Source organism: Ranitomeya imitator, chromosome 2 (genome assembly GCF_032444005.1).
Source record: "Ranitomeya imitator isolate aRanImi1 chromosome 2, aRanImi1.pri, whole genome shotgun sequence".
Classification (NCBI taxonomy): Eukaryota; Metazoa; Chordata; class Amphibia; order Anura; family Dendrobatidae; genus Ranitomeya; species Ranitomeya imitator.
The window spans coordinates 772,903,285-772,913,597 of NC_091283.1; the positions used below are offsets into that span (position 1 = coordinate 772,903,285).

At 40.8% G+C, this 10,313-nt stretch overlaps 1 protein-coding gene across 1 annotated transcript; it reads right to left on the minus strand.

The window, feature by feature from the left end:
• Positions 1 to 288: 288 nt before the first annotated feature.
• Positions 289 to 7,110, minus strand: LOC138665739 (interferon-induced protein with tetratricopeptide repeats 5-like). The gene is made up of 2 exons (XM_069753495.1): positions 7,012 to 7,110; positions 289 to 2,043 (listed from the first exon to the last, which is right to left on the minus strand). The coding sequence occupies exons 1-2, from the start codon at positions 7,014 to 7,016 to the stop codon at positions 588 to 590; spliced, it is 1,461 nt and encodes a 486-aa protein (XP_069609596.1). The 5' UTR covers positions 7,017 to 7,110; the 3' UTR covers positions 289 to 587.
• Between the last annotated feature and the right edge of the window lie 3,203 nt (positions 7,111 to 10,313).

The window sequence follows — 10,313 nt, forward strand, 5'->3', positions numbered from 1 at the left end:
GTGCATATGGCATATACAGTGTGTGTTTGCGTGTGTATGGTGCGTACGGCATATACAGTGTGTGTGTGTGTGTGTGTGATGCGATGGTGTTCCGCTGGTGGTACCGCGCAAGAGGCTGGTACCACCAGCAGTTTCCATATTGAGGCACCCATCACTTGGGTATCCCAATATGGCAGTCGGTGAACATCCGCCGCTTCGAATACTGGGATCCGGACACATCTGGATGGAACAGGATGTGAAGACATTACAAGGTAAGTATACAATAAGATGTACTTTGTCCAATCAATATTAATAATTTTAAAGACTTTATTACTAGGATGGAGAAGTACACAATTATTGTATCATGTAATATGTATCATGTAGCTATATACATATCTTTCTATGGTTTAATGATTATATGATAGTCTGGTGAATGTACCTGCTATACTATGCATTGCACAAAATGAATATTAAAGAGTACTTATAGCTACATACCTAAGCATAAAAATAGCTAAATCTCAATCCTAAGGCAGTTAAAGATGTAAATTAAATATAATTCAACCAGAGCCTACAAAATTATGAAAGGAAAAAAATATTTCACTTGTTTTTTAGATCATCAGCTTTAGCTCACAGAGCTCGCTCACATATTCCTCATTGTAAGGATCATATTGTAAGGCTTTTTCATAGCAATCAATTGCATCATTTCTTTCTCCTTTAGTCTTATAGACAAAGCCAAGCAAAGCGTGACCCACAGCATCACGAATATTGTTTTTAATCTTCTTTGAAGAAATTCTTCTTAGACACTTTTCACTTGACTCTCTGTCTTCCGTGGGTACGGTGATCTGCAAGCTCTTTTTATAGTAGTCAATGGCTTCAGATTCAGACCTCAGACAGTATTCTTTAAACCGTCCATAATTGTTATAGATTTGCTGCTTCTCCTCATCTGTAAGATTGAATGCCAAAACAGTTTTAAATCTTTTGTCTGCTTTTTGATATTCCTTTGCTTCACTATACATATTGGCTAAGTCTACATTTGCATATACATATGTCTTCTTGAGCTCCACCGTCTTCTCGAAATGAAAGATGGCATTTTGGATGAGGCTATTTAATTCTGCTGAGTGCCTTTGTCTATTATAAGGGTTCCTGGTTCCAAACTCTTTTTTGTAAATGAAATACTTTTTCCTGAAACATAGTCCAATCTGGTGATGTAGAAATCCAGAAGTTGGGATAAGATCTACTGCAGTTTTAAGGACATGCAAGGCCTCATCTACCATCCCAGCCCTTCTGTAAAACTTTGCAACATAACGGAGCAGATATGGAGAGTTTGGGGCTTGGTCTAAGGCTTCTGCCACATATCGTTTTCCCTCACCTGTTCTGTTTAGGTCTTGCAGCTTTAATGCAAGAAGCGCCTTTACCACGGCATCATTTGGATTCTTCTCTACTGCATTTTTCAATAACTCTAGTGATTCGCATTCTGAAGCAGCACATCTTCTGCCATTGAAACCTTCCAGTCTGTAGACCACTGTTGCATAACCTGAGTTCCACTCAGGATCTTCTGGATCTAGCTCTAAAGCCTTCTGAAAACATTGTTTTGCTTCTTCATAATAATTTCCACGAAATTTTAGCAGTGACCAACCTTTTTCCCCATAGATTTCTGCTATGTCTTGTCTATCTTGTAGTTCTTTATAAATCTGCTCTACTTTATCTACATATTTCTGAGAATCTTCATACTGCTTCATGTAGTAGTACACCCATGCATAATTTCCATATGTCACCAAATATTTTTGACCAGCCCCATCTGGATTGTTTTCTTTATTCATTTCTTTAATTATTTCTTCTGCCTTCTCTAAATTGACTATAGCTTCTGTGTAGTCCTTTTTTAGATGCATTGTATAGGCCAGGAAATTGTACACCATGTATTTGTTCTTGGTGACAAGAAATTCCAATTGGTAATGCAATCTGTCTTCTAGTTCATCAGGGTCTGTGTCCTTTAGAAGAAGATTCCAAGTAAATTGACATTTAAGTTGTAGTAAACGAGGCTTTAATGCTTCTTTTGATGACCCACTGTGATAAAAAATATAGGAGTGGATTGTTATAATTGATTTAACAAGTGATAACAAATACACAAATATCTACAGTCATATATAGTATACCATATTTCTTGGACTATAAGACGCACCGGACCATAAGATGCATCCCTAACTTTCAGAAGGAAAATGGGGAAAAAAAAATTAATGCATCAAATGGGGGTCCATCTTACAGTCCTGAATTCAGCTTACCCTGGGAGGATCAGCAGCGCTGGTGGAGCGGAGTCACAAGGGGTGTTTGGTGGTCCAGCGATATGACCCAGACTGGTGCGCAGGTTCGGCGGTGTGGGGGGCTACGTCGACATTTTGTGAAAGCTTGGAGGTCTAGCACTTCTATAGCCTCGATACTGTGGCCTCCGGGAAAATGGTCGCCGAAGGTGGCACATGCGCAGATTGAGATCTCGGCAGTGAGATCTCAGGAGACGAGATCTTGGAGTTGAGATCTCAATTTACGCATGCGCCACCTCCGGTGGCCATTTTCCCAGAGGCCACAGCATCGAGGCAATAAAAGTGTGAGTTCTCCGGGCTTTCACAAAATGTCACTGGAGCCCCCCGCACCACCGTGCACCACCGAACACCGTCGAACCTGCCATACCAGGTGCACCAGGCTGGAATAGGAGTGAGATTATTGCCCTGCAATGTCAGACCACCAGAAGAATCGCCCGACTCCTGCTGCCACCACGCTAACTGTAAGTACATTCTGACTATAAGACGCACCCCCGTTTTACCTAAAAAAAATTTGGGGAAAAAAGTGCATCTTATAGTCTGAAAAATATGGTACATCAGTGCCTAACATGTGCCAGAATATAAAATATGTGACACAAACAATTTTAGATGGGTGCCTGTAATACTAAGTGGAGTACAAGTCAAACATATATGGATACAAATGTAACAAAAAGAAAGAAGATTCATATAAATATCTGAGTGCACATCCAGCAATATCAAAAATGTATCATGTATACTGTATCTATCACAAAAACACAAGCAAAACAGATCAGTTTAAAATCTGTGTATTCTCATGGATGGGGCTCAGTGGGCCTTACATGCAAAATATACTATTTTCTTATACTCACCGTCACCACTCAAAGCAATACATGGCAAGTCATTGTTGATTCCTCTTTTTTACTGCACATGTCCTTTAATAATTATTTTCTCGCGGTTTGAGCATTCATGGCTTGTTCCTCCTTAGCATCTAATACAAATCTCTTCTCTCCAAACTGCTCGGAGTCAGCATGCATGGTGAGGACAGCCACGTTCACATGTTCAGTATTTGGTCAGTTTTTTACATCAGTATGTGTAAGCCAAAACCAGGAGCGGAACAATCAGAAGAAAAGATTAATAGAAACAAGTCACCACTTCTGTATTTGTCACCCACTCTTCATGTTGGCTTACAAATACTGATTTAAAATACTGACCAAATAGTGGACGTGTGAACGCAGCCTAAGTCTATACAAGCCACTGCCCCACACTGACTGTTTGCCTCTCAACTGTATAACAGCTGCTGCCAAGCAAGAAAACCACCAGAACCATCAATGAGAACAGTGTTTTAGGTATAAATGATCATCAAGGATATAACAATAGATGGGAATTTTTTTCATTGATCATCAGTGATGTTCACCGAAGATATAATAGTGGAGTGGCATTGCTGGTGACACTCAGAAGAGGACAGGAAGGTCCTTACGTCTTCCAGGACATGAAGGGTGATCATGGGTTCAGAGCAGAGCAGCAGGATGGCCCTGGTGAATAAAAAACTGCATCATAGGAAAACAAAAAAATAAGAAATATAGAGGGAAGCATTAACTGCGTTTATAGGGGCATGTGGCTGTCTTTTCTCTGGTTTAGGCTGCTTTTACACATCAGGTTTTTTGTTTCAGGCTAAATCCGGCTCTCAGGAGAAAAACCGGAACTGGAAAAAATAAAAACTGGATCCGTTTTTTCCCCCAATGACTTGTATTAGCGCCGGATTGCGGCGGATGGCCCAGCATTCCTTCCGGTTTGATGCCGGATTTTCCGGCATCTGGAAAAAAACCGTCTACTGTAACGTTTTTTGTCTCTGGCGAAAAAGCCTGAAGCGCCTCCAGGAGCCTATGAGAGCCGGAAGGTGCAGGATGCAGAAAATGGTGGATCCGGTGGCCTGATCCGTTTTTTTAAACCGAGCATGCTCCAATAGGCTAGCCGGATTCATCAAAAAAACGGATCCGTCGCATCAGTTTTTCACAATCTGCGCCGGATCCAGTTTTTCCAACATTTGCCGAATTTAGCCTGAACCAAAAATCTGATGTGTGAAAGTAGCCTAAAATAGGCATTAGCCAAAAACAATACTTTGTGGGATATCCCTTTAAAAAAAAGCCCAAAAAGATATAAAATTCCAGCCCTAATCACTGGATAATGAAAAAAAGACATTCCACAACACATGAACAAATATTCCATGTGGCAGAGTTGCATAGAGTGCTATAAATAAAAAATCCAAAAACTATTGCATAAGAGACCTCAGTTAAATAGTGCAACATCTTAAAGATTTTCGTTAAAAGTGGTAAGTTTTTCGCTCTTCCTTTATTCTTGCTGCTCTCCGGAGTATTATATTTTGTTTTGTTCTTTTTAATACACCATATGGGTCCAGAGATGTGATGTTTTTTAGTTAGAGCTAATTTTTATGGTGTTTATCAGGATTCTCTGGGGCATGTCTTCAGTCACATTATTACCCCATGAACCATGCCCCATAGGTAAAGATCGTAAAATTTAGTACTAAATAAAAGGCCCATATCTCTCACACTATATGGAGTATTTGGTAACGAACAAAAAAAAAAAAAAGACTGATACAGAGTGGGAAGAAAATAAGTGCAAAAACTGGGGACTTTTGATCCGGTGACAGGTCCTCTTTAATATCATGAAACAAGTATAGAATAATTACAACTTAATAACACAAAGTGTAATGTGTGAGAAAACACCATCTGAACATGAAACAGCCTTGGGCTGACCACTGTGTCTGTTCACCTGTGTTGTTCTTGTTTTTCCTTGTCCAATATATGTCTCGATTGGACTTGAGTGTGGTGGATTTTCTTTTCTGATGGTTTTCTTTCTATACAGTAGGTTGCATGTTTTATGTTTTCAGTACATTTCCATCAAATATTCACTCGCTTCAGTCCAAATTATTAACCAAACGTATCACTTCATTCATACATCAGTAAAATCCTCCCATTGTGCAGGATCTTTGGCCTTAGTTTGATGCTTTTGAGTGTCTTGTTTGAGTTTATCTGATTTTACTCAGTTTTTTTTCTTCCTTTCTCATGTTAACAAACTGATGGATTAATCTGATCTGATACTTGTGAGACTTCTCTACTCTACGCTAATTGAGCTATCATATGGAATGCTAATTGTTCCAACCCTGTCTTCTCACTTTGCCTCATCCTTGGATGTCCTGGAACTTGAGCCTTAGGGCTCATACTCACATGCAAGAAACTCGGACGAGTCTCGCACATCAATACCCGGCACTGCCACCGGAATTCGGATGGTAGTGTTCAGCTGCATGTGTTTCTATGAAGCTGAACGCTCTGATCCGAGTGCCGGTGGCAGTGCCGGGTATAGATGTGTCAGACTCGTCCGAGTTTCTCGCATGTGAGTATGAACCCTGTATCTCCAATATTGAAAACATCAGGCCATTTTTCAGGAGTTTCTATTTTCTTCTCTCTGTGCACTTAACAATTGTCAGTTGTCATACTGACTCAGAAGGGGTCCGCCAACAGACCGCCTAAGGCTCTAACTATAAGTCGCTGACCCCTCCAGAACACAGTTCTTTTCTTTTGAGTACCCCTTCATATACGTTGACTTTGCAACCACGGGTGAGCTATAAAAATGTCCCAGTAGGATGGAGACAGCATTTCACAGCATAAATCTACTGTCAGAAGTGCCATGACCATTTCATTTCAGCCACTGCATTAGCCAGTTACAATTCTAGGTACTCAAATAGATCCCCTTTGACCAGTGTCAGACTGGGGAGCCAAAGGCCCACCAGTAACATTGACTTTGGGGGGGCCCACTTTTCACCTGCATACAAATATTACACTACCTTCATTCACAAATGTATCTATATCTCTATAAAATAATAAACTGGGTTGTTTGGTTAATGAATAAGATGCTGCTTTTGTCAGTACAGAGTGAATAAAGTGAATTATACCAAATACTGCCAATATAGTGTATTTGGGGGCCCACCGGGGGATTCCCTTGTTCCCCTATGGGCCAGTCCGAGCCTGCCTGTGACAGATGAGAAGGTAACCGTATCCTCTTGGGCCTCTTGGTTGCACTAACGATATGTCCACCCTGGTATTGACCCATAGAATAAAGTTAACATTTGATTTTTTTTCTGCATAATCAATGCTATATAAAACACAACACAAAAAAGGTGTAAAGTTTCTGTTTTATCCATTGTACCTCACAATGTTTTTTTTTTTTTTCATTTTTCAGCATCATATATCTTAAATAAAATGGTTTAATATATATATAAATAATAAATATGTCCTCTTATGGCTATGATGACACAAATATATAAGCAAAGTTTCGGCTTATGGAAATAGTGATTAAAAACAGGAAGAATAACCAAAAAAAAAATGAACGCAGCTCGGAGGGATTAAATGTAATCAGACTAGCACCTAGCTTCTACTTTCCACCTATAAATATCAAGAGTGATTCCTAACCGTCCATTGTCACTGATCTGCAAATTCTTGAATAATGTATTTTTTTAAAGCAGAAAATCTATTCTCCGCTAACCTGGACCCACGCTCTATAATCATTCCATGAGATTGAACACAAATATCTTCCAAATATGATTTCTGGAAATTAACAGATAATCTAAGTAAAATATAAAGCACAATTCTATTAGCATTTCATTAACCTACAGCATCTTGGGGGTTAATACACAAAACATTTAGGAAAGTGTGAAAGTGTTTACCTCATTCTGCTTCTTGTCTGTGTGAATTGAAGAGGAAGTTTTCTTTGAAGAGATTCTTCTCTGATGCTCCTAAAGCCTGATGTGATGGCTCTTGGATGGGAGAACAACGTCACTGGCGAGAGGAGGAGAAAAGGGAGAAACGAAACTGCTCTGAGGCAGAAACAGAAACTGACTGATGTTATTCAGCAAAGACTGGAAACCGAACCTAAGTAGACTGACAATGGTGAGGGTACGCATTCTAGCAGTGATTTCATGCTTAAGGCCACCTTCACACTAGCAGTATTTGGTCACTATTAAATCAGTATTTGCATTTTGCAAGCCCAAACCAGGAGTGGGTGATAAATCCAGAAGCGGTGACCTGTTTCTCTTATACTTTTCCTCTGACTGTTCCACTCCTAATTTTGACATACAAATAGTGATGGGCGAGTACTGTAATATTCGTAATCACTATACTCACATTGAGTACTTTGTAAAAATTGCAAGTAAAATGGGAAATGCGAGTAGTTTTCTGCTGGACCCTACAAAGGAGTCTGGGGGCCTGAGGAAAAGGCTGAAATGGATGGGAAAGTGATGAAACAGAATGGTAAGAGCCTGGAGAATAAGCCTGCATGCCTTTCTGGGAATCAGTTTGTCGCAGTATTACGCCACTTTTACAGATACACAAAAACAACTACCAAACCTAACCTAAATTGCATTTAACACGCCAAAAAGGTTAAGAAACAGTTTTTCCTGCATAGTCACTTGTATATAAGGCTAAATAAACCAAAGAAGAAAAAAATATCCCTTTTAGCGTTTGTTCACGTGTACTGTTGTGTTTCTTTTTTGCCTTTTACAATTGGGAGGGCCCTGGCTTATACATTTTGTAGGTCCCTTTGTCATACATCATTTTTAGTTAGTTATTCCCCAGCACTTTATAAGGCCAGCTACAACATACCAATAGGTAGGTTGATCTTTGACATGAGAGGCCTTAGGTGGCCCTGTAACATGCGTTTTGGAGGGACTGCTGTTACTTATACATTTGGGCGGTCCCTCCTTCATTGACACTCAGATAGTGGAATACATATTCCATAGCAGTTTACAATGTGCCCATTGTAGCGTTGGGCTTCACCCTCCTCCTAATAATAATAATTGATAAATGATTCTGCAGCCCAAAATTCAAATGTTCAGAGGGCCTGCAGTAGGCAGGAAACCTGAGTTTAGTGAGAGCCCTCATGTGGCCTTGTAACATACGTTTGGAAGTGCCCTCCTCTAGAAATTTTTGAGGGCCCTCACTTATTCAAAAATAAAACACATGAAATAGACCCGGACAGAAATGATGGTACCCTAAACTTAATATTTTGTTGCACAACCTTTTGAGGCAATCACTGCAATCAAATGATTCTTGCAATGAGACTTCTGCACCTTTCAACAGGTATTTTGGCCACTCCTCAAGAGCAAACTGCTCCAGCTGTCTCGTGTTTGAAGGCTGCCTTTTCCAGACGGCATGTTTCAGCTCTTTCCAAAGATGCTCAATAGGATTTAGCTCAGGGCTCATAGAATTCCGCTTCAGAATAGTCCAATGTTTTCCTCTTAGCCAATCTTGTGTGTTTTTAGCTGTGTATTTTGGGTCATTATCCTGTTGAAAGACCCATGACCTGCGACTGAGACCAAGCTTTCTGACACTGGGCAGCACATTTCTCTCTAGAATCCCCTGATAGTCTTGAGATTTCATTGTACCCTGCACAGGCTTCGGGGTGAAGGGGTTAAGGGAATCTCTCAGCAGGTTTTTGCTATGTAATCTGAAGACCGCATGAAGTAGGGTTTAACACACAGATTTCAGCAATGCCTCTCTTACCAACATCTGTGGTTTTGATTGCTTGCAATGATTGTTTTAGCACTAGTAGCTTATCAGTGCATCTTGTCTTACAGGTCGGGTTGGGGGCAGATGTACAGCATTATAGAATGCTGTATACCAGCCCGGAAAGGTGATGGTCATAACTTATATCGGCCAAAACTGGTGGCAGGTTCCCTTTAAGATGGATGTTCCACATTATTAAACAAGCCACAAGTTTCAAGAAATATGAAAAAGAAAAAGAATCTCTCTACTGGCAAAAAGCATCAAACAGTGAAATGCCTTGGGTAAGATATGAAAACATTCTATATTACATGAAAACTTAAGCATCATCTTTGTACTGTGAAAAGATTTCAGTCTGATACAGAGCACAGACGAGTTTGTGCAGATAATGGCATAATGAGGAATGTTTCTGCCAATTAAATTCAGATTAAGAGAGCAGCTACTTAAATACAGTAACAAATCAGCAAATACGTATTTGAAGATGCTAGTGCCTATGGAGTCCCGAGAACCTCAAAGTGTAGGATCCTCCAGAAACTTGCAGTTGTGCATAAATCTACTATTCAGCCACCCCTGAACAGTGCTCACAAGCAAATATGATTGCAGTGGGACTAGACATACATTAAGACTATGTCACGATCCATTTTTGAATTTGTTTCAGCTCTAGTTCCACTCTCGCTGGCAATCTGCAGAGTTGCTGGGTCAGCTGATGTGGGTGGTGACCACCCCCACCATCCTTTAAATGGTCACCTGATGCATCAGCTGACTATTAGTGATAGACTTTCTCTATGGAGACCAGCCTTGCAGTGGCAGCTCTCTGGTGGAGTCTGCTGTTTCTAAAGCTTGGAGTCTGGCTTCTATGTCATCTGCAGTGCAGAGCTTGGCAGCGGTGTCTGGAAGCTAAGTGTGGTGTTTTCTCCTCATGCCTTTCATGTTTTTCACTGGCCCCTGTGTGATACTATCTTCAGTGGTGAGACTAGCTCCCCTTGCCAGCCACTGTACTAGCCAGGGCTGTGCTAGGTGACAGCGAGAGACGATGTTCCTGAAGGTGGTGGGGGAAAGGACCAACTTAGGGCATTAGGGGAGTGATGGTCAGGTGGTGACCATCCCCCATTTCTCTATCAGTAGGGCCTTCCTCTTCCCATTTCCATACCATTGTGCGTGTGGTGCCGTCTGCTGACCGACCCCCCATTCTAATTGTAAAACAGTCAGTTTACTGATGAATGCCATGAAACCCTGGATGGTCACGATGGATGGAGTAGCGGTTGATGGACGGCTACTATGTCCCAAAAAAGCAGTGATGTAAGCAAAGAGGTGGTGGGGTCATGTTTTAGGCCAGAATCATAGAGAGAGAGCTGGTAGGCCCCTTTAGAGTCCCTGAAGGTGTGAAAATGACCTCGGCAAAATCTATAGAATTTCTGACTGACTATTTTCTAAAATGGCGCAAAAAGAAGAACTGTGCCATCCGTAG